Here is a 24,509-nt window from a genome sequence, read left to right on the forward strand (position 1 = left end):
TACACAAAATATTCGGAGCTTTCCCCTCTGCCCTCGAAGCTTGCTTATGTATATCTATCAAAAATTAGGTGGGAGATGGACTATCCCCCAGATATTTTACTTTTAAATCAATTTCCTCTGCACTGTTCCAGAAGGGACCTCATAAAATTTATTTATCATACTAAAGGTTTCTTTGCCCCTTTTGGAGGATTCAGACATGGCAAAACAAATATCTGGAGTCCCGAAGGGCTTTTCAGAGCAATGTGTGAAAACACCCATCATACATTCGGGCCATGCTTTGTTTGTGGTCTGCCTCCTCCTGCTAGATTTGTGCCATGCGCTAGAAAATGAGAAGCACAGGGTAGGTCTTACTTCACAGGAACGAACATCTCAGAGAAAATGGAGAGAGCCATGGAAACAAGCAGCCAGAACAGTGTGCAGATGCTATTGTCTGCAGGCAAAAGCTGTACTTTTAAAAGGATGAAATAAGGATGAAATAATACAGTAATGATGTGCCTGGGGGGGGGGGGGGTTCAACTTGACTTAGGCTCCAGTTCCAGGGCTCAGGCCGGCAACATCTCTGTATCTTTGTGCATGGGCAAAATGTCTTTCCTTTCCACTGTAATAAGGGAAGGCACTGCAATATGGAGAGCTGATGCTCTTTCCCCATGCTCTTCTCCAATGGGCTGTTGCCTAATAAAAATATAATAATGGCATCAAAATTGGGGGTGGGGAATATTCCCTGTCTTGGAGCCTGAGGAGGAGGAGGCAGGCATCTGAGGAGGTGAGGTGCTTTGACCTGGAACAACAGAAAGTGAAAGTGAATTCCTAGGCCGAAAGTGGTGCTCAGCTGGTGTGTCCTGGTTGTGCTTCTGCGGCCTTTTAGCCACTCTTGGGAATGCTGGTCTTTGGAGGAAGAGACTGGGCGGGGGGCGGTGTGTGTGTGTGTCCTGGTTTTCCACAAACCACAGGCAGAGATTATGCACGGGTGGGGAGGGATGGCTGTACTGAATCAGTGGCTGGTAGGGATGCAAAGGCACCCTGCGCATGGTCAGAGGCACACTCTTCTAGGCAATAAAACAGTCCAAAGCTGCCTTTTTCCATTGGTGCAGATTCCGCAGCATTGTCAAGGAGCCTTTGGGAACAAGACTCCCTTGGCCTCTTTTTGTTGCAGGCTTTGGGCAAGGGTGTAGCCAAGCCCTGTCAGTCTGTCCCGACAGAAGGGAAAGCTCAGCCCCTAGTCCCACCGATTTATGGAGGCAGAAGTCTTTCTAGGCTCCAGCCCGAGAAATATGTGAGCTTTACGCCTAAAAGCGCTTCCAGATTCCTGCTGTTGCAAAAGGCACTCAGAGCAAGCTGGCAAGAGGGCTCCATTTAATGCGGGGCACACAAGCAATCCCTCTGGGCCCAATCCTGACACGTGCAGAGGGAGGGGGAACCCAGTCAGCTGCCCCATGTTTCCGATTCGGGCCTTGAAAGGGAGGCTGTTAAGAGTACTTTCTCTTTTGCCATCACGATCCGCTTCTCCATGCAACTGGATCAGCCAGCCGGTTTAAAGGGCTTCGCTTCGGGCAAGAACACTGCTGCAGGGCCAGGGTCGGTGAGGGAAGAGCTGCGGGGTCATTGGATCCCTGCCCAGGGATCACCGGGAGGGGGAGCAGGAGGGTCATTGGATCCCTGCCCAGGGATCATGGGGAGGGGAGCAGGGGGGGGGGGAATATCCCCTCCCCGACTTTGGCTGGTCTTCTTGCGTCCCTTGGCGCGGAATACTTCCTGCGCAGACAAATCCGAAGCGACTCTTTCGCAGCAGCGCTTCAGCGGCAAGTGACTGAAGCCCCAGTGAAAGTATCGATTTGGGGACTCCAGGCAGCCTCCCAGCCCCAGTCCAGTGTGCGAAGACTCCCGCCCGGGATGGCCAGAGGGCCCGGGGGAGGAAGCCAAGCAGAACGCGCCGTCGGGGCGCATCGGAGGCGCCCGCAAGCGCTTGCCCGACGGCGCCATCTCCGTGGGAGGGCGATGCGGAAGCTTCGGGGCCCCCACTGCAAAAGCGTCCTTCTTTGCATGGGTGGCGGAAGGATCCCTAGACTTTTATCCCGGGCCTACTCACAACAGGCCTGCGAGGTAGTCTGAATGCCCCCCCCCCACAGACAGAAAATGAGCCTCAAATAAGGCGGGGCCCAGACCACTTGGGGGCCCTATCAGACACCCCTTCCCCTAATTCTCTAGTCCATCCTTTTGATCATTCGGGCTCCACAAGTTTTTTTTTTGGGGGGGGGCTGTGGGGAGAGGCCCGTTCCCCGAAGCAGGCGGGTGGGCCTTGGGGCTGCGCTCCGGTTAAAAGCCCGGGCCGGCCCACTTTCGCTTTCCTGCTGCTCGGCCGGCCTCGGACCAGACGCGTGGCGTTGTCGAGCGCTGACGCTGCGGCGGTGCCCGGCGGGCAGAAGGGCTTCGCCGAAGGCCCACTGAGGCTTTGGTTGGCGAGGAGGAGCCACAGCCTTTACCCCGGCGCCCAAGCGGCCTTCTGCAGGCAACTCGCTTCGGAAGAAGGCGGGAGGCCACGTCGCGTCTTTTCGGCTGGGCCTTTCCCACGTCGGGGGAGTGCGGCTTCGTGGCTGGAGCCCTTTCTGGACCCCTCCCCTCGCCTTCCCGGGTGCCTCTGCAGGCCTTGGCTGGGCTGGGAGCTGGCGGGGAGGGGGGTGGGCTGCAGCCCTTCCTTCCCCCGCAGAGCCGGAGCACGCACCCCTCCCTCCCGGCACTTGGCGGGGGCAGAACCGCCAGCTGTCCGGAGTCCCAACTGCGATGCAGAGAAGCACCTGCTTCCCGGCGTCCTGACACATTCTTGGGCGCTTGGAGGAAACGAGGCCGAGTTCGGCCAAGGGGGCCACAGCAGACCGGGCCAGGACGCACAAGGCCGCCCGCCGCTCCCCTCTCCTGAAGTCTCCGGCCTCCTGGCCTCCTCACTTGACCCCAGTTCGGTGTCGAGGGGGCCGAGAAGCCCTTCGGGGTTGCTGGGTGACTGCCAGAGGGGCTTCCAGCCCGCCGGTTGCCTGACACCCACCAGGCGCTTCCTTCCTCCCCCTTCCCAGAGGCCTGTCCCATCTAGTCCACCCGGGAAAACCAGGGGAAAAGCGATCGGAGGCCACGTGCCTGCGAGGTGGGGTGTGAAGGGCGGCCGAGCCTTCCCGGGGCGCCGCGCTGACGCCTGTGTCTTCTTCTTCTCCCTGCCTGCCTGCAGCCGTGCGCGCCGACCGCATGCGAGGGGGACGGAACAAGTTCGGGCCCATGTACAAGCGAGACCGTGCCTTAAAGCAGCAGAAGAAAGCGCTGATCCGCGCCAACGGCTTCAAGCTGGAGACGGCGCCGCAGATCGTGTCCCCCGTGCAGGCGGACTACGGCCTGCCCGCCTCCCTGCACGGCGTGGCCCACCCGGCCTCCAAAGGGCTGCAGCCCACCGCCATGACGCCCGTCGACTACGAGCGGAGCCCCTACGGGACCCCGGCCATGGGCGTGCCGGTGCCGGGCCACGGGCCGCTCTCGGGCTACCACTGCCCGTCCTTCCCCAGCCGGGCCATCAAGTCCGAGTACCCCGACCACTACGCACACCCCCACGAGGCCGCCCCGGCCTACGCCTACCCGGAGGCCTACCCCAACAGCTCGCCGGCCGTGCCCGACGTCCCGGACGTGATCCTGAAGCTGCTGCAGCTGGAGCCCGACGAGGCGCACGTCAAAGGGCGCATCCTGGCCTGCCTGCAGCAGGAGCAGGCCAAGAGCCGCCACGACAAGCTCAGCCCCTTCGGCCTGATGTGTAAGATGGCCGACCAGACCCTCTTCGCCATCGTCGAGTGGGCCCGCAGCTGCCTCTTCTTCAAGGAGCTGGAGGTACGGAGGGGGGCTTCTGAGCACGTGCAGAGGGCCCCAAGCGCCCGGACATGCCGCCTCCCGCGGCCATGGCTCTGAAGCCAGGCGGCGTGTCTTTGTGGAAGGGTTTGAAAATGTGCGTTGGACGTTTGGATCCCTTCATTTCTTTGCTCGCTTGCTTGGTCGGAGAGGGGTGCGGGGTGCAAAGCGACTGGCCGGCTGCGCTAAGCGTGGGCTTTGGCCGAGCAGGCGGTCCCTCGGGCGGCCTGATAGATTTAAAGCTTCTCCCCAGCGGGGCCCAGGTGTTGCTGCCGCCAGCGGCGCTGGACGCCGGAATTGAAAGCGCAAGAGTTACGGCGCTGCCGTCGCCGACGCGCTCCAGGCTTGCAACGCGTGGCCCTCAAGACTGATTGCCTCCTTGCCTGCCCGCGTCACCGGCGGCGCGGAGGCATGGAGGAGGCCCTCGCCCGTCTCTCGTCCCCCCCCTTCGGCACACTTCCGCAGAAGAGGACCCCCCCCCACACACACACACTCTGTCTCTTGGATGGCAGCGCTTAGGGCAGGCGTAGTCAAACTGCGGCCCTCCAGATACCCATGGACTACAATTCCCATGAGCCGCTGCCAGCAAATGCTGGCAGGGGCTCATGGGAACATGGACATCTGGAGGGCTGCAGTTTGACTACACCTGGTCTTGATGCTCATTTGGCCTCACTGAGCTGGGTTCTCCCTAAGAACAAAACCTGCATAATACGGCTTTTTCAGGACCAATCAAAGGACCCATAACAGTGCAAGCTTTTGAGTTCACAAGAACTCTTATGCAGCAGTAATACTGGTTAAAAGGGATTTGAGAAAGGGACCTACTGTTCAGCTCTGTTAAAGCCTACATTGTCTGTGGGATGCAGAGAATAAAATGACGGAACTCCTTGGCTAAACAAGTCCAGGAAATGTGTGGTTTCTCTCTAAACCAATGAGATTCAAAATCCATTTCTGGAAGACAGACTATAAATTACTTGGGAGTCCCCTGGATTAACCCAGAGTCTGTGTGTCAGACAAGAGCATGCCAGTCCTTCCTCAGTCTCACTCTTCTGACCTTGAGCCAGGTGTTCTGTCTTGCTGGCCCTTTAGGTGTGAATTCAGCTTGAGCACAGGGGGATTGTCCAAGGCTGCTCACTGAGCAATATAAAGCTACAGCCAAGGCAAACTGTTTGTTGCCTCTTCAAGAAACTGGAGGGTGGGTTCCCCAAAATCCTGTGCAGCTAGTAGCAGACTTTTGGTTTCCTAGTGGAACAGCAGATTTCTCTTTTTGGTCCATTCTGCTCCAACCAGCCATTCTTAACACCATAAAAGACGACTCACCTGCACGTTAAATGAATTAAATGAACTCTCTCCGCTCTGGCTTTTATAGCATCCCAGTAAAACTGCTAGGAGAGTATAAAACTGCCACCCCAGCAATTGATGGGCAGAACTCATTTGAGGCAGGGGTGAGAGCGTGCCTAGGCTGAGGGGTTGCTTGTGGCTGCCAGAGTTCCTCTTGCAGACAATGACATGGTGCCCGATATGAGCCGTGCCTACCTTTGCAGTTGACTGCGTGATGTATCTCCAGGTCTTCATTCAGGTGGATTATGTGCTGCAAGTGCATCCATTTCCCCACCCTAGCAACCTGTGGCATTTCATATCTAAGTTGGAGATACTCTTTCAGTGTTTCTCTATGCAGCACGAGCAAAGGCCATAGTTTAGTTCAGGGCAGTGGTCAGGGTTTAGGTGTAGCACCTGTTTATAATATTAAAGCTCCGCTCTTGAACATGTGAAATTGCAGGTTATAGCACACATCCAATAAAACTGCAATTAGAATGCGCATAGCTGAATTCATAGATAGCCAGAGTGTAAAATAAAGAAATATACAGTACAGAAACCTAGACTGAAACCTCTTCCTTAGCCTCCAAGATCTGAATCAAAAAAGTCAAAACACAGAAAGTAATCTAGCATCAGACAAATGAAACAAATTGATCAGATGTGAAACCCAAAAACCTGTTGGAATAATTCCACCTTATGTAACTTACTAAACCAGATGGCACTCTGTGGCAAGATCTATTCCACAAACTAGGAGCAATTCCAGAGAAGGGTGTGGCCCTAACAGTAGGCAGACCATCCTCTTGCAAAGAGGGAAACACCAGCAGATGACATTGTGACAATCTGAACTGGTGTGTGGGCTTGTGTGGGGGAGACAGTCCTTCAGGTATTAGGGCCATTGTGTAAAAGCTCTCCTTAAACACAGCAGCTTTTGCCTTTTCCAGACTCTGCTGATTTTTTTTTTTTTACTGGGATGCGCGCTACTCATCTTCCCTTTTTTGAAGGAGAAATGGTTCCTAGGAATTTTGGGGAGGAAATGCTTGGCTTTCCAGAAAAGTCAACAATCAATTGGGAAATGTATATTTGCTCCTTCTTCAATGTTGATGAGAATGCTTTGAAGAGCGAAGCATCCAAATTTGGGAGGGCGCTGGCACCCTCCTTCCATCCATCAGTGCCAGACCCTTCCTACTCAGGGTGATGTTTATGCTTCCCAGTTTTGTCTGGAAGACTGTAGGCTGTCCTGGACTGGGGCAGGTGGGAAATAATGACAAGGCAGATGAGGCTTCTCTTCAAGTGAGGATTAGTGAATGAGAACAGGGCCTGGTGCCCGGAACTGAACTTTTGGCTTCAGATAGGCTGAAGTGCTGTGAGAATTTGGAAGACTCTTGCAGTTTTTTCTTGACTGCTTAAAGTGAACATGTGCTCTAGGGGTAGTCAACCATGTGGTCCTCCAGATGTCTATGGACTACAATTCCCATGAGCCCCTGCCAGCATTTGCTGGCAGGGGCTCATGGGAATTGTAGTCCATGGACATCTGGAGGACCACAGGTTGACTACCCCTGTTCTAGAAAGCTGACAGTGCAGCATGGAGGAGAGGACCATAATGTGTCGAGAAGGATGTTCTGTGGAAAAGAGGTGCCAGAGGAAGGTATGAGGCAAGGAAGTAGAAAGGGAGAGGGTGACGTGGGAGGGACATATGGGCCCAAGGCACGGAAGGAGCTATGGACATTTGGATATACTTTGGAGGTTGTGCTGGAGAGCTAGAGTGGCATGCAGTAATATGTTCAAACTATATGTAGAGACGGTATCAGGTAGATGTCAGGAAAAAAACTTTTTCACAGTCAGCAGTGGAATTGACTGCCTAAAGAGGTGGTGAGCTCTCCCTCACTGACAGTCTTTAAGCAGCGGATGGGCAGATCCTTATCAAGGATGCTTCAGGCTGATCTTGCATTGAGCAAGGGATTGAACTATAGATGGCCTATATGGCCCCTTCCAACTCTATGCAAGGCAGTGTGGTCAAGAATGGTTGCACAAATTGATTAGAATGAACCAACTATCTGGTGATCTTATTCTTAGCCATGCCGTATAAGCTGAGGACTTTGTTATTTATTTACAACATTTATTTCCTGCCTTTCTGCCCAGTCAGGATCACCAGGGCAGCTAAAGATGGACAAGAAGTAGAGCAGTTGATGGTGGACCCTCTTGGCCAATCCTGGCTGGTTCAAAGGGGGGGGGGAGGCAGTTCACATGGTGTCCCTTGCTCCGGGGACTGCAGCAGCCTCTACCCGTCCCTAAATTCAGCCATGGCACCAAACTTCCAGGGGGATGTTGACAAGTCCCCTTTGCTTCCCACCCATAACCTTTGGTGCTCTGTTCTGAAGGACAAGGGGAGAAGAAAGAGCTAGGGTCTAATTGGCCTCTTGACATTGGTTCCCATGTAATATTCTGCCCCCGCAAGCCCCAGGGCAGCCAGATTGGAAACAAATTTAACTTCGCAGATATATCGTTTCATTTAAGGGCTAGTAATTCTGTCAGTCCCAGGCTGAGAAACGAGGGCCTGCCTGCCAATCTGCCCGCAAGAATGATGTGTTGGCGTCCCTCTCCTGTCACCCGCCGGAGAGTTACAGGCTCCGCTGGCCTTCGGAGGCAAGACTAATAAGGCAGCCTGGCCAAAGGGGGATTTGGGGGGCCGCTTGTTTATGGAGGGAGGTGTGTGGTGAGGGCAGGCGAGCCGAGGGGAAAGAGGTCAGAGCTGACACCCATAAATACCAACTCTAAGTGAGCAGAGATGAGATGTGTCAAGGCTTGGGAGAAGATTTGCGGGTAAGAGGAGTCCAGACAGGGAGGTGGAATCAGACGGTGCTCCAGCCCACCCTGCTTTAAGTTACGTTGCCCTTTGGCTGTAATATTTTACATCTATTCTATTTATTCAGTTTATTTATTTGTTTGTTACATTTCTAGGCCGCCCTCCCTTACGGCTCAGGGCGGTTCACAATAAACGACTGTCGCTTGCAAGTTATGGGTTGCAGCTCATCGTACATAGAACAGAGAGGACGGGAACACAATAAGGCTGAATTCGTAACACTTTGAACATAACAGTGTAGAGAATATCAACCATTTCAGCTGATAACAATTCCAAACTTAACCGCAGTTTGACAGTCCATATCGTTCAGTGGCCGGTCAGGCGTTGCCCTAGGTCAGGGGTAGTCAAGCTGCGGCCCTCCAGATGTCCATGGACTATAATTCCCATGAGCCCTTGCCAGCTCTGGCAGGGGCTCATGGGAATTGTAGTCTATGGACATCTGGAGGGCCGCAGTTTGTCTACCCCTGACCTAGGTTGGGTATAGCTGGTCATTGGGAGGGGGCTTCTGGGTTAGTGTTGTTCTGCTGGCCTCAATAAAGGCTTGGTGGAAGAGCTTCATTTTTGCAGGTTTTGTTAGTTCCTGCAGGGCCCTGATTTCCACCAGGTGGGGATCAGGACAGAGAAGGCCCTGGTTCAGGTTGAAACTAGGCATGCCCCTTTGGGGCCACAGATCGCCAGTTTCTTGGTGCTTGAGGAGCGCAGAGCTCTTTGGAGGGCATAAGCAGAGAGGTGGTACCTCAAGTACACAGAGCCCGTCTGCATATGGCCTTGAAGGCGATTACCAAGACCTTAGGTTCTATATAGCGAATTACATAAAAACAGATGCTCTGATTGATTGTGAGGATTCTGAGCCGCCTCACCCCCAGTGAAAAGAAAGGTCTCTTGGGAATACCTCAGTTCCCTTGCATGTTAATGTCAAAACACATTCCTTGAATTGCCTCTTTCTGCACTCTCAAAGCCACAGCATATTAAGACAAACATCCAGTGGAACTGCCTTGATCTCCAAGAAAAAATTAGACAAATGAGACATCTAAGACTTAATTAGATAACAAGATGATCAACAGCACCTCTGGATTCTCCCCAAGGCATTGGGGACGGGTGGCTGGAAAATGGGGTGGAGCTGCAGGGTTGTTATTTTTTGCCCCCAGGACTTGACTGTGTGTAGGGGGGGGAGGGGTGATGATGTTTTTAATTTGTACGTGAGGTTTTAACTTTTATGTAACTCACTGCAAGATGGCTTGCTGATGGCGGTGGGGAAGAAATCAATCAATCAATTAAAAAGATGATCTAAATGTTTTACTAAATAAAACTAAGCAGCTTTAAAAAAAATGGTGGTGAAATCACAAGCCCAGCCCAAACAAAAACATCTTGTTGCTGTCTATTGGACATTTCCTCCTCTGACGGAAGCGGATCGCTTTGCAGGGACCCTTACCTCCTGTGCAAATACCAGGAGCCTGTTTGGTCTGTGCAGAAGATCTGCAATTCAGCGCCAGCTGGAGAAACCAAGGGAGTGTCCACAAGAGCGTCTGGTGGGGGCAATTGGTGGTCTCAGTAAGTGCACAGAAGATTAAAGGAGGAGGTTAGGGATGTGATTGGTACAGCAGAAAAGGTTAGTTTGAGGGTATGCTGAAATAACTAGAAGAAAGTCATCAGGAAAAGAGATTGCAGTAGGCTCTCAATCAAGTGGAGACCAGAGGTGGGCAGCTATCGAGCATCAAACTCAGAGACCAGCCTTCTCAATCTGTGCCAACTGTGACAGGCCTCTTGTGTTTGCAGGGGCAGTTCTCACGGTTGAGTTGTTTTCACTGCTCTGTTTCTCCTTACATGGGCTCAGCAGGCTGTGCTGTGATTCACTTCTTTTTAAATTTATACCCCACTTTTCTCACTGACACTTAAAGTGGATTGCAGAATATCAAAACAATTCCATCAGATGGCATAAGCCCTCCCGTAGACACTGCAACAGAACTGGAAAATAAGGCAAATGGAAAGTCATCTAACGACACAGAAGCAGAATTACAGAAGGCAAAGATGTTAGCAGCTGGCACAGAAACGATGCCGTAAGGTTACCACTGCAGCATCTGCCAGAAATCCCAAGTCTTGGAAAGCTTGAGCCTTGCCGTAAGCCAAGGCAAGCAGCATCTCTTTACCCACCATGCACTGCTAGCCTGATGCCATTTCCTGGCTTGGACAGCTGACTTCCTGAGATCGCAGGCACTGGTTCTTTTTCTCTGCCGCTCCTGATGTTGTTGACCATCATCCTGTCTGCAGCCAGTTTTTGATCTGGGTCATCATGACCCCCATTTTTGATTTTGTGCCAGAGTATTTTTGGCTGCTGATGTCACCACGCAGGGAAATGGCTTCCGGCCTTATGTTGCCGTTCTTGTAACCAACCAGGTTGCCTCTTTCTCAGGAAACTGAAGCTTGCTCAGAGGGGCAAAGAGCATCATGGGAGAAGCTTTTGCTTTCTGGCAAAGTTCAGTTCCCAGGCTTTGCGATGGCCATACTCTGAATTAGAATGGTTCCTTTACTCTTGCCAGTAGCTCTGCTCGTCTGTTTGGGGAGTGCTCTTCAAAACAGGCAATCTCTGACTGTCTTTTCGGTTGCTTTCCTGCCTTTGTTAAAATTCCAAGCTCTTGTCAAGATAGAATTGAGCAACAGTACAAGAAAGGGCTCAAGCCATGGTGAAGATCTGTTCGAATGCTTTCCTTGGGACATCTTGCTGCCCCCATTTGGTGCTAGATCTCTCAACTGGAAGAGCTCCTACCACTGTATTATTTGTGGACAATGACTGGGCTAATTGTGCAAAACCCTGCCATAATTCCCTGTGTATTTCTGTCTCATGCACATACGTTTCAAGGATGGTTTAGGAAAAGCATTCTCTTTGCCTTGTCAGGAATGGCTGGTGAAGGAGATGTGTTTTTCTTGTGTTAGGGTCAGGTGTGAGACTTCTACTCCTAGCTCAAGGTTTCACCCATGGAGGAGCTGGGTGTGGTTTAACTGAGAGCTAGAATGGAGTTGTGCTTAAGAGTGTTGGACTAGGATCTGGAAAGTGAGCTCCGTGCCGCGGGAGGTAGGTAGGTAGGGAGGGAGGGAGGCATGCCAGCGCCTCACTCCCCCCCCTCTACTGCCCGATACCAGGCTGGAGCCCGGGGGTTGGGGAGCACTGCTCTACTAGACAGACATCTGTGCTTTTTCATCTTAAGGTGTAAGTCTAAAGTGCAGTGGTTTGAGGCTATCTGGTGAATTTCACTTGTATTGGGAACAAAGCTAATTAAAATGGGAATCATTTTTTGTTACTTCAGGTAGCAAAAGCCATCCCTTTAGCCATGCATGTTGCAATGAGCCAAAGGCACCTGAAGTCCATGTGATGATGAGCTGACAGCTAGGCAATAGGCAATTAAACCATGGCTGTTTTCTTCATGGTCTGAAGGGAGCAGGGGGGGGGGAGCCCTTCTGTACGGCATCCAGAAGGGCAGGGCTGTCATTAACACCTTCAACCTGGGAGTGATTTTGATTGTTCTCTCTCGGTCCTGATCTTTCCCTTCTCAATTGTCGAGGTGACACCTCCAGTCTTCACCAAATAATTGTGTCCCCTCCCTCCAACTGTTGCATTTGTAGCGTCTGAAAGGGTTTGGTGGGCAAATTCATATTGACGTTATAACGCAGTGCGCACACACAACCAAACTGTGCCAGCCAGTTACGTGAAGGTGAGGTCCTTCTTAGCTTGAGGATAGGAATGGCAATTTTTACCTGTCTGGTGGCTGTTAAGGACACAAAGCTGGTAACTACCCTGGTCAAAGTTCCACTCTCTGTTTGCACTAGTTGAATGATGCACAGGACTGGTTCAAATGAGGAGGTGCTGAGTGCTTGGGGCAAAGCTATAGGGAGGTTAAGTTGCCAGCAAGCTGATCCAGGCAGGGGATTCCACCATGTACCCTTTTCTTCGTACTTCACATCTGGGCTGTACAATCATGCCCGGGAGTGTGCAAAATGCTCCTTCATGGAGGCCGTTTCCTTAACAGTCCAGTCAAAGACAGCTTGCCATTGTTCCACAAAGTAAACCTGATAAATGCACAATACCCCTTAGTTGTGCACCACTGTTATTCTCATAGTTTGTACATCTTGTGCTTTAGCTCTCGAGCCATTGTGTATGTTGGGGAGAGAACCTCCTTCTGCATCAGCTTTGACCTTCTGCACTAGCCAGTGCTTACAGTCAATGACCCTGTTAGCCAGGCCTCAAACCAATTTGCACCTCTAAATAGTGACTCTGGGCCGCTGGTCATTTGTTAGAGATCGCTTGTAGGAAACAGTTTCTGCCCTCCCTTCTGGGGCTTTGTGTGCCTGAGGTCATTGGTCACTCCCCCCCTCCTTTAATGTAGAACTCAGGATCTTTTGTTTTCCTTTAAAATACATGCAAAGAACAATTCTGTTAGCTCTGCTTATGGCCGCCTACCCAGCTTGTGCTGTGGATTATTACCTGTTAAAGCTCCTTGTGGGGTCTGACAAGAGACATACAGAAACAGTAGTAAAATTCATTTAATGGGCACCAAAACATCCCGACCAAGTCTTGAAGCTATCTTGACTTGAGTGGGTTCAGAGGATTACTCTAATCTTTACTTAGTTTTAAAAATGTATTAGTTCCATCTTTTTATGACCCAAACTTCTGAATCTGAAAAGTGCACATCTACTTATGCTGTTTTATTGAATGTCTATATTAGGGCTAGCCTGAATAAGTCCCAACAAGTCATTGCACTTTATGCACTATTATTTATTATTATTGAGAGTAAAAATGAATAAACTGGGGAAAACACTCAGCAATACTGGAAAAATGTTCCCCATAATTGCCAAGGAGCTAACAGCTTGTTGGCTTCTAGTCTTGACATACTAGCCATGTAGTGGTCATCACTTCCTGTTATCAGGGTTGTGAACAGAATTCAGAGACGACAGAGCTTTTGAAAGGCAGCCCAGTTAGCACCTCTGTGAGACAGCAAGGGCACCTTTCTGGGTTTTCCTGGATCTGCTGCCAAGGAGCATATAATCCCCTGGACTTGATTGCTAAGCAGTCCCCCTTCCCATCTTGCTGCTTGTTTTTGCTGCAGCCATTTTCCACATTGAGAGAGCATTTGACAAGTCAGCTCTCTTGAGGAGCTCTGCTTTTTTTGATGCCCTTAAAATGTTCCCTTTTCATTATAGAATCATAGAATCATAGAGTTGGAATGGGTCATCTAGTCCAACTCCCTTCACTATGCAGGACAGTCACATCCCTATCGCTCATCTACTGTAACCTGCCACCCCCTTGAGCCTTCACGGAATCAGCCTCTCTATCAGATGGCTATTTGTTCATCATCAAAAATCAAGACTCACTGCCTAAAATTATAGATTCAAGTAGGTCATCATGTTGGTCAGAAGCAACAGAACAAAGTTTGAGACAAGTGGCACCTTTAAGACCAATAAAGTTTAATTCTGGGTATAAGTTTTCATATGCATGCACATTTTTTCAGATACATTGAAACAGACTTGCCAACCATTACATATAGTAAAAAGATAGTGTGTGTGAAGTAACTGAATGATAAGTATAACTAAGATTGGGTTAAAGTAGTTGGTAAAACCTGTGAATAACAGCAAATTAGCACACAGACTAAAAAAATTAACACAGAGATGCAAGAACTGAGAGACTTAGCATGTGTAGTGAGATAAGAACCCAATATCTGTGTTAAGCCCTGGGGGTTCCATTGTTCTGATTGTTATATTAACTTGTAATTCAGCAGCCTTCCATTCCAGGTTGTTTCTGAAATTCCTTTGCAATAAAACATCTGCTAAAATTATGCCTAAAATGATGGGATGAATATATTTTGAATATATTTCAATTAGTATATTTTAAGAAGTACAAGCTGCTACTTGGGATCTTTTGGAACAAAACTTTAGCTGGGGAGTCCCTAAGGCACTTCATAGTAAGTCCAAACCATAGTAAGTCCAAACAGGTGATCCTGTGCCTTATATATATATATATATATGTTCTGTGGTGGTGTCTGCACCACATAATGCAAGTTTGCAGCCTGCTGGTTAGAGGAGATAAGGCTTGGCTTGTGCTGGTTGGTTGGGAGAGGAAAAAGAGGAGAGCAGTATGGACATTAGCAGAATGAACAGGCATTATCATACTTTGGAAAGCAAACCTCTTAGTGGAGGGAAGGGTCATAGTGTAACATTTTCAGCTTCTAATGAAGTACAGGGCTCATTCTGAAAATGGGATGTAAACAGCACAAGATGGCGGCTACATATTCATCCCATACAGACTCAACAATGTCCTTAAAATTCAGTTGAACAGCGGGGCTGCCAGCAATAAGCAGTTTCCTTGACTCCGTTTCCAAGCTGTAAATTTTTTTTAAAAGACCAACCTCATCAGGGAGACCCCTAATGTTCTCTGAAGTTGAAAATCCAGGACTGGGAATGCCTGAAAGCTCTCTTTTCCTTGCCAGAGTTCTCTGTGTGCTTGCTGGATAAGCGCCATCAAAGTCTTTTGCTTCCTATCCATGTGGTGCTTTATTGCTACCCTTTGCGAGGCAAACATGGCATTCTCTAGTTCCCCAATGCCACATCTGTCTTCTTTCTGCCAGAAGTGGCTCATACAATGGCACTGGAGGCCTGGACTCTGAAAACGGCATGTGTGTGTAGGTGTATATTATTCATAATAGGCTCACCTCCCTTGTTCTGACTGGGTGCTGTGTTTTTGCTCAGTTATGCGTGGAGCTGTTTCCATCACAGGCAACTCTCCTTAAAAAGTCACAGCATACTCAGAGCTAGAAAGTGAATCCCATGTGACTCCCATGTGGTCACCTTTATAGGTTGGCCCTGTGTGGGGACCCTGGCATATTGCTAAACACTTCCCCAGCAGGTGCTGTAACTCAGCCCCAGTGTGCTAATTTCATAATTGACCACCATGGTCAATAATTGTTTGGCATAACTGGGGCTGAACTTACACATTTTCCTGCTTTGGAACCTGTTTGCTAGCAACGAAGGGAAACTAGCAACGAAGGGGAGGTGTCTCTGAACATGTACACAGCATGTTTTCCATTCACACCACCTGATGTGCAAGGGGAAGCTGTTCCCAGGGTATGAAGAGGCTGGAGCCAGAGGGCCTTAGCAGCCAGTCAGGTGTAACTCTGCGTATCTATTGAAATTTTAAAATTATATTATTGCAAAGAAAATTCAAAAACAGATTAGAAATGGAGATTGCAGAAATGCAAGTTATCACAACACTCAAAACAATGGAATTCCCAGGACTCAACAAGGATACTGGTTTCTTATCTCACTATGTATGCTAACCTCATTCAACTCTTATATCTACATTCCTTACAATCCCCTCCTTTTTATTTTATCTGGGACAATGATACTGTTATGTGATATAAATAGGAATGTAATGCTATTTAGAATCTAACTTTGTGTTCTCAAGACAGGATAACATACTCAGCACGGCTTGTTACTTGTGGGGATTCATCCATGCTTGGGTAGAGATGGATGGGGCTAACAAGAAGTCGCTTTTAATTACTTATTTTCACAACTGGAAAAGTGTCTCTCATTAATCACTAACTTTACATTTTTATTGCCCCAATGTTTTTGTAAACAACAATTGTACCCAGATTATTGATTTGCTTTTCTAGCAAAGAATTATCATACATATATTTGGACTAATGATGCTGTTTACCAATTTGCTGCTAATTTACTTTCTCCTTATATCTATACTCTTATGATCTCCGTTCCATAGTCTGAGGAAGTGTGCATGCACACAAAAGCTCATGTCTTGAATAAATCTTTGTTGGTTTAAAAGGTCCCATTGGATGCAAATTTTGTTGTACCACTTCAGACAGACACGGCTATCCACTTTAATGTATCTGCTGATAGTCAGCAAGGGATGATGAGGCAGCAGGGCGGGGTGGTTGTGGGAGTCTGGCTTGGCTGGACAAGCAGTTGGAATCTGTTTCAGCTTTACTTCTGAGTGTGTTTATGTTGGCTGCTGCATTTGGATGCTGCAGGAAGGCGCGGCTGTGAGGTTTACTATGAGAGGTGAAGAGCAAGGGGTCGGGACTTGTGTGATCATCTGAAAGAGAGCGACCAGTTGACTAAGGAATTTTCAATTGACCAACTGATTATAGTCACATATTACCCAAAAATGCTGTGTAGGTGCCATTTGGAGACACTTCTGCAAACATAAGATAATGCACAATTTAATAGGGAAAAGTTGCTACTCCAGTTCAGAATGGAAGCATTCCTTTTAATCGTTGCTTTTCAGTTCTCAATCAAATACGGGCTCCTTACTTGCTGCCCCGCCAGTTTTAAAATTAGCCTCCGTTAGTTGATTTAAAGCTATAGCTGATCAAATGATTTGAGGTGCTTATGGGGTGTAGTGGCCAGACTAGGGATGGAGAAACCTCTTTCCCACTTGGTCATGCTACTCCCATTGGCCAGTTGCTTTCTCTCAGCAGGATAAGATCAAGGAAAAGAGAGCCATATATGCCACCTGCAACTAACCTTTCAGCACCATTAGGATGGATTTATTGGGTTCTAATTTTGGTGTCTTGCCCGGTTTGCTACAAAGTAGCTGACCTGGAGAGCCAGCTTGGAGTAGTGGTTAACAGTGGCGGCCTCTAATCTGGAGAACTAGGTTTGATCCCCCCACTCCTCCTCCACGTGCAGCCAGCTGGGTCACCTGGGGCCAGTCATGGTTCTCTCAGCCTCACTCAGGGTGTCTGTTGTGGGGAGAGACACAATTGTGACTGTAAGCTACTTTGAGACTCCTTCGGAGCTATTGAACTTCTGCAGGGCTTGCAAAATAGCATTATTCATCCAGGCATATACTTTAGTCCGGGGGCCAATAAAGAAAATCACGCAGCTCCTCCAGTTTTCACCACCGAGATAGGTATAGAGCAAGGCCCAGGAAATGATTAGAACGGAGCAGTCAGGGTATGGTTTTATGGTTTTTATCAGAATTCTTATCATGATGGTTGTATCCTGCCCCAAGCCTGAAGGAGAGGGTGGTATCTGAATCAAATAAATAATTTATAAAATTTGAGTAGTAAAAAGTGAGGTGCAAAAACCCAGCATTTCTCTCTTCTCATATTCCACCCCACCCCTAAATTCCACCTCCTCCCCTCATCTGTTGCCCTTGGACATTGTGAGCGATGCTCATGTTGGCCGTTGTCATATGTCTTATGCAAGTGATCTGGCCCAGGAAACTGGGGGAGGGGGGGTCTTTATGGCAGAGAGTGAGGCAGCCAGTTGGCTGGACCCAGGGTCAGGTGATGGCCAGCAGCCCAAGCGATACCTTTCTTACTCATTTCCTACCCTGTCTTTCTCCCATTGGGGATCCAGGATGGCTGACATAGTAGCCCTCATCTTCTGGCTATCTTCTCAACCCTGTTGAAAGCAGCTTAGTCCAGGACTGTGGCCCAAGGTGGCCCAGCTAGCTTCCGAGGCAGAGCCAGCATTCAAAACTGGGTCTCCCAGATCCAGTCTGACCACTACGCCACACTATAACTTACAGAGCATTTTTAATGTGTGTCAAGAGGGGGAGGTTCCCCATGTTGCCTCCATACTATAAGTTTGCTTGGGTTCCTGGTGGGGAGGAAAGTGGAGAAGAATGATTGAAATAAATCAGGGCACCTGAAGCATGGTTGATAGTAGAGTCATCCCACCGTCTTCTCTTGGCTGCTGGACCAACTTCTCCTCCCTTCCCCTCGGTCTGCAGTTTTGATGCCAGCCAAGTGAGGGTCCTGCCTGGCACTAGGGGGGTTAATGAAGGCTCTCTGCTCCACATTCCTGCCGGGCAGAAGAACAAACACTGTATTTCTGAGAGCAAAATGTATCCAGAGCAGCATCCCGAGAGACACTGGCCCTTTTGTGCAGCAAACAACAAGGTGTTCTCCTCCTCCTTGCTCTGTTGACCGGGGGATGTGCCCAGAGACATTTTGTTAAGAGTTTGGTGAGATTCTTGCCCTGGGGAGGTGACCGAGCACAGATAGGAGTGCAGCTGAGAAGGGCTGGCTTGCTCTCGCTTCCTCCGTTTGTGGCGAGGGAGGCGGCGTCAGTGTCTTGAAGCAGCCCTGGCAGCCACGGCCCCTGAAGCCCAGCCCTCCTTTTCAGAAGCGTGGGAGCCGAGACACCTTGCACACACTCAGCACTGTCGAAAAGGAGCCCTGTTTCATGCAAAGAGAATAGGGATCCAGGTCCATGAATGGATTCTGGGGCTACCAGTCTCTATTCCCTTCCTGTCCTGCTGACCACGTCCTTCTGCCCTTCTTTTGCGGACCACTCATGGTTGTTTCTAGCATGAACAATGTCTGATCTCAAGGATCGACACCAAAGAACTCAGAAGCTTCTCTTAGGCCAGAGCTGCACTTCCAGTCCCACTGCTGTGCAGACTTTCCTCCTGGAACGCTTCCCTGCAGAGATCAAATGGCGACACAGCAGCATCCCCCAATCTCTGCCATAAAGACCCCCCCCAAGTTTCCTGGGCCAGATCACTTGCATAGGAGATGCTAAATGTTCTTCATCTACAATTGTCCCTCAAGAGAGCTTCTGTCTTGCATTTTAAACCTTGGGGTAGTGGTGGTGGTATGACCAGTGTTTGGGGATGAGGAGTAAGGAAGTTACTCAAAACCTGGCTACCATCACTAAGAAACACCAGTATGAAAACCATATGACTCCAAAAACACCTCCCAATGGCTTATCAGATAAGGCAGACAAGACTTTGGCCAATGGACTTTCTAATGAACTTTACCTGTCCACAGGAAAAACACTCCCTAATGGACTTGCTAATGAACATCATCAAGACACAGGAAAATCTCTGCCGAGCTCTGGCAACCCCATGAGAGATTCCCCCCCCCCCCCCCCGTAAATAAAACACCCAGCAACTGTTCACACATTTCACATTTTGGCATGGAGAGATACCCATCTTGCTGTGTCCCACCTCTGAATATGACAGCTATGGTTACCGGTGAAACATCAGGGACTAAAACTACCAGACCATGGTCACACAGCTGGAAAACCCGCCACATCCAGAAGTTACTCTTCTTTGCTTTGCAGAGCAATTCCTCTGCTGTGGAGAATGCGTCTAAGCCCTCGTTTCTCTCTGCCCAGGTGGGAGACCAGATGAAGCTGCTGCAGAACTGCTGGAGTGAGCTGCTGGTTTTTGACCACATCTTTCGGCAAGTGCAGTATGGGAAGGAGCACAGCATGCTGCTGGTGACAGGCCAGGAGGTATGAGTGTGTACATACAAGTCTGGGGGGACGGACGGACGATGTTTCTCTTTTGGGTTGTGAGATTCATGATATGTTAAGGAGGAGTGACAGCAAGCAGGTGCATCTAATCCAACTCTGGTGGTGGAGGTATTCTTACTATTTTTATTCTGCTGCTTTTTTCAAGGTGGATTATAAGTATGATTAAAAAAAACCCCTCTTCAGCCAGTCATTATGCCTAATAAGTGTGAGGATGTTATTCCCTTCAAGGAGCAACTATTGAGAGGTGTGTTGCCTCTCAGTGTGTCAAGACTGGTGGCCATTGATAATCCTGTCCTGACATTTGGATCAAACACAGAGTTGCTAAAGTGATAATTATCTTGCTTAGCATTGAATGATTTTGTAGGCAGAGGGAAAACATTCCCATTATTGAATTTAAAACATTTAAACTATTGGATCAAATGTTTGAATTTGTCCATTTCACCGAGATATTTCTGTACGAATAAGGGACCGGTATTCTTTAATTTGCTTGATTAAATAAATTAGCACCCTTGTTCAGTTACATGTTCTCCAAGCACGGCCTGTATGTAGAGGCTCCTGTTTATTTAAGCAGCTGAGGAGTCAGTCGTCCGGGCCCTCTGCTGGCTCTCTCCTGAGAGGGAACTTGAGTCCTGTCCGTCTCCTGTGTTTCTAGGTGGACATGTCGACAATCGCTACTCAGGCAGGGTCTATCTTGAACAACCTGGTGCTGAGGGCACAAGAACTGGCACTCCACTTGCATTCCCTCCAAGTAGACAGGCAGGAGTTCGTCTGCTTGAAGTTCCTAATCCTCTTCAGTCTTGGTAAGTGGGGAGGGGAGGAGAAGGAATGGGAGGGCATTGTAGGACTGTGTGGAAGGGAGAACATCGGGGACCAGGAGGAGCCAAAGACTCAAATGCGTGAGTCATCTGAATGGTTGCTCTGTAGGGATTGTTCTGGGGGATCCCTGTTCTCTGACTATGGTCTGGTCTGTGTGGGTTGTGCTGTGTGGGTGGGTGGCCCCTGGCTTTATGCAGAGGACAGTTTCTTTGTGCTCCTCCATCTCTGTGTCTGGGAACAGGGGGCAGAACAGATACCTGCTGCAATTATTTTTTTCTCCCCTCCTACGTTCTTTCCTTTTTCCTTCCCTCAGTGTTCTTCTACACTGGTTGGTACGGGCGGCTGGTGTTAAGGTCCCAGGCCCTTGTACCCTGAAGAGTACACTCTGTGTTGCAAAACCTCTCTGCTTCTTGCGTTGACACAACAGTGGCCACAGCAGGGAAATAGCTCCCATGTCAATATTCTCCCCTCCATGTTGATTAGATCTGGCCCTCGCTCCTACTATAAGAGAACTGACCCTTGGGCTGAACGGGGTGGTGGTGGGGGGGGGAGTGAGTTTTAGGGCATCTATAAGATTGATTCGCCATCTGTCTAATTGTGATAATTAGTAATTGTTTTTATAGGATGTTTCATGGGTTTTATTGTAGTTATTGATGTTGGAAACCGGCGCAAGGCCAGTGGAGAACGGCGGTATAGAAATCTAAAAATTAAATAAATAAATATTCTCAGGGAAAGCCGATTGTGTTAATTCTCCTGCAAGTTTCCACATGGGCTCCTTTTCTGCTTCCATCTGAAGATTTTATGCTCTCCCCAAGTATTTCCCAAACTTGTTTTGTACTCTAAGCACTGTGTTTCCTGAATGTTGCTGTCTCCCCTTCTGCAGAGGTTGTGTGGTCCAATGTTTTACGGTCGCTTATAGGGGTGCTATTTCCCTTGGTTTTTGCTTTGTGGAGAGGCCAGGCAGCACCCACCAGACTGGCATAAAGGTTTTCCCATAGAACATGTAAAATCTGAACCTGCCAGCTGGGACACAGAATCAGCTGTCCATGGCAGAGAATTCCTTGCCATCTGGCCCAGATAATCCTGGCTTCCTCCTATCAATAAACCTCAAAAGAAAAATTTGTTTGTGTTGAGTGTTTGTTGCTGAAACCAAATGATATGGCCTTTGCAAAATATAGGTGTTGACAGTCTTCTGCTGCCGTGTTGGTGGGGCAAAGGCAGACTCAGTCTGGTTGGATTTGCGTCAGAGGAATTCAGGGCAGCCTCCAGTGTGCCAGGCACTTGCACATTACTCGAGATTAGCTCTGTGGCACAGTTCACACGTTCACTTTTAGCCTAGACAAAATATCTTTGGGCTTGACTTGTGCCTCTTCTGCTCAGAGGCTGATGTGGGCCAATGCACAGACCCGCTTGGATGGACCTGGATCGCCTGCAAAATGTTTCAGCTCCTGTTAGTGGCTGAGGAACCACCCACCAATTGTGGCATAAATAGGAAGGTGCCATCATGGGCATTCCAAAATGGATAAAGATTGGAAGGTGGCCTTGTGTGTTTCATCCCTTATTTGGACCTGATGGATGGCCACACTGTTGGGAGTATTCTGGCCTAGCTGGTACAGCAACATAGTAAAGGATTCCACAGGGTTTTCCCTGGACACTTTGCAAGGGGCTGCGGGAGGAAGGAGCAGGATCACTTGTGGGTCTTTCAGCCTCTTCCATTATGGTGTTCCAGTTAATCCATGGATATTTTCTATATTCCTCGGCAACTTCTACCTATTATGCCAAACATTCCATTTACAGTCATTTAGACCAAAACAGTTAATGCAAAGTAAAATGTTGAATGTATTCAAAACTCAGAATCATAAAAACATAATTAAACTAGAATTTATATAAAATTTGCAAACTTACATTATGAAATTTATGCAATCCATTCTGTATTCTCCACCCCCCACCCCATACTGTTTTGATGTTAAAGGAAAGGGGGGGGGAAAGTTTTCTGAACATTGAAATCAGTCCATTGCCCTCTGCTCTCTGGCTTCTGTGAGTTTGCATCATCATTGCCGTTATGTTCCCCATGCACGTCTCAGTCTCAACCGCCATAAGGACTCGGGGCATGCTTTGCTTTTTTAAAAGAATAGCTGGATGCTGCCATTATAGAGTCAGCTATGCTCGGGGAAGGTGACTGCCATGTGCTTAGTATCCAGTGATGTTCAAATGGGAGATTTAAAAGTATTCTTATTCTCTTTAGAATGAGGTGGTCATGATAGAGCATAATATGATGCTCTCCTTTTGAAGCAGGCTACAGCTCGTTAATGTTGAAGAAAGTGCACTCTACACATGCACAAAGACTTTTTGTTAGAATATGAGAGGACGCCTCCACCACCACCCACCGCCACTCCAAACAAACTGTAGCTCGGCTGTGTTGTGTTCTGGTTCATACCTGGATCCTGCTTGGGAGGGAGGGAGGGACAGGCAGGTTTTCTGGAGGAAGCAAGCAGCGCCCCAGGCCTCTGTAGCTAAGCCTTTCTCCATCCTCTTCAGCATCACACCCCAGGCCCAAAAGCACCCTTCCCATCCCTTTTTGCGCATTGCGTTAAACTCCTGCCTTGTTGTTGTCCTTTCTTCTTTGCCCAAGCTTTCCGGAGAGAACCAAGAACAAAAGGTTACCATTGCCGGCACTGCATTGCTGCCCCACATCCGACTTTTCTCTTTCGGCACCGCAGAGCATGCCGGGAGCCATTTGCCCTTCACAGGCTCAGCTGTACAGAGCTGCCTAGCTTATTATGTGTAAGATGTAATTGCCTTTCACGAATTTTCACATTTCCCTCTTGACTGTAGCACAATCAGAGCTAAACCGCACGCACACACACACACGCACACGTTCGTTCACACACGCAAGTACGAGAGGCTGCCATTTGAGCCTAAATAGATTTCTCTCCTGAGCAGGTAAAGAGATTTAATTAAAATTAGGGCTTCTCAAAATAGCAATATTTATGAGGTTGGCACACAGGTTAGCTTTGTTCTCCAGAAGGGTTTAATAGGGCCTTAATGGATTGACCCCTACTTCCATTCACTACGCAACCACTCCAGGGGAGGGGAGCAAGAGCGGCTTTTATAAGCCTGCATTCCCTTAAGCGGTTGCAATTTATCAGAAGCCTCCGGCAAACAAAAGGAGCCGTGAATAGGAAGAACACTTCAGGGCATAGAAATCGTCCCTGGCAGCTCTGCTTGTGTGAGGGGTGGCTTTGTCAGAGGACGGAGTCTTTACAGCCGCTGCAGCGGCTCTAAATGAAGTGAGTCGATGTTATTTGGACAACATTCTTTATGTCTTGCAGGAATCAAAAGATTATTCAAATATTCAATTAAACTGTGAATAAAGTTTCTTTTCCAAACCAGGTGAGTCATTGAGGAGAACTTGCTATTGTGGAACCAACTTGGGGTAGAGAGTTGACATTTAGCAATATAACTTCTAAATGTGACAATCGCAATAATATTAAGCAGATAAAGGGATTTCATACTGCCGTGCTTGATGATAAGGGAGTGTGGTGTGGTCTCTTTCCCACTCAGCCAGAGCTGCAGAAGACCCAGGGCTTTTTCACAGCTGAACAGGCCTGAATGTAGAACATGACATCGAGCAGGCAGTATTGGCGGGTAGTTTGCTGCCTCCCAAACTAACTTTTTTGTTTGTGCTGGAGGCAGGGAGGCTGCTGGGTGGCATCCAGAGAGCAACCATCCTCCACGAAATTCTTACTGCTGCACTGAATACCTCTGATGATGGAGCATCTGCAGGGCGATTTCTCCCTTCATTTCGCTTGCCCCAGCCCTCTGGTCACCATCCCACCCTAGAGCAGTGGTCCCCAACCCCCGGTCCGGAGACCGGCATTGGTCCGTGGAACAGTCGGTACCGGGCCACGGCTCCTCCTCCTCTCCGGCTGCTGCCTCGGGGGTTGCCCTGCTGCTGGCTCACTTTTGGTGCTCTCCGGTGGCTGCCATGGCTGGGGCTCCCCCTCGGCGTGGTACTACGCAGCTCCTGATGGCAGCGTCTCCCAGCAGGCGGCGGGAAGTCAGGGGCACCGGTGGGAAAGCAAGTGGAGCAGGGGCTCAGGCGGTTGCAACGTCCCTTGGCAAAAGACTACCCCCCCCCCGGCACCTCAGTAAAATTGTCACGCGTTGACCAGTCCCCGGTGATAAAAAGGTTGGGGACCACTGCCCTAGAGGACTTCTTTAAAACATCAGTAATTGACATTGGTTGTAGTGTTAATGGCCCAATGCCAGTCAGTGATCTGAAACTGTAGCTATGTTCATTACGTTCAGTAACTGAGAATGCTATGTCAGATACTGGAAATGATTGACACATTGCTCTTGCTTAAAA

General features: G+C 49.0%; 1 protein-coding gene across 3 annotated transcripts in view; it reads left to right on the forward strand.

Annotated features, from left to right (window-relative positions):
* The window catches only part of NR5A1 (nuclear receptor subfamily 5 group A member 1), a 40,071-nt gene that overhangs the window by 9,623 nt on the left and 5,939 nt on the right, over positions 1–24,509 (forward strand). For 2 of the 3 annotated variants that reach the window (XM_077306121.1, XM_077306122.1), the window contains exons 4-6: positions 3,215–3,858; positions 19,184–19,303; positions 19,977–20,124. In XM_077306121.1, coding sequence (XP_077162236.1) covers positions 3,215–3,858; positions 19,184–19,303; positions 19,977–20,124 — 912 coding nt within the window. Of the gene's footprint in view, positions 1–2,412; positions 2,630–3,214; positions 3,859–19,183; positions 19,304–19,976; positions 20,125–24,509 lie in introns of those variants that run through there. The other variant, XM_077306123.1, reaches the window with a different exon arrangement.

The sequence above is a fragment of the Paroedura picta genome, chromosome 12 (assembly GCF_049243985.1).
Source record: "Paroedura picta isolate Pp20150507F chromosome 12, Ppicta_v3.0, whole genome shotgun sequence".
Classification (NCBI taxonomy): Eukaryota; Metazoa; Chordata; class Lepidosauria; order Squamata; family Gekkonidae; genus Paroedura; species Paroedura picta.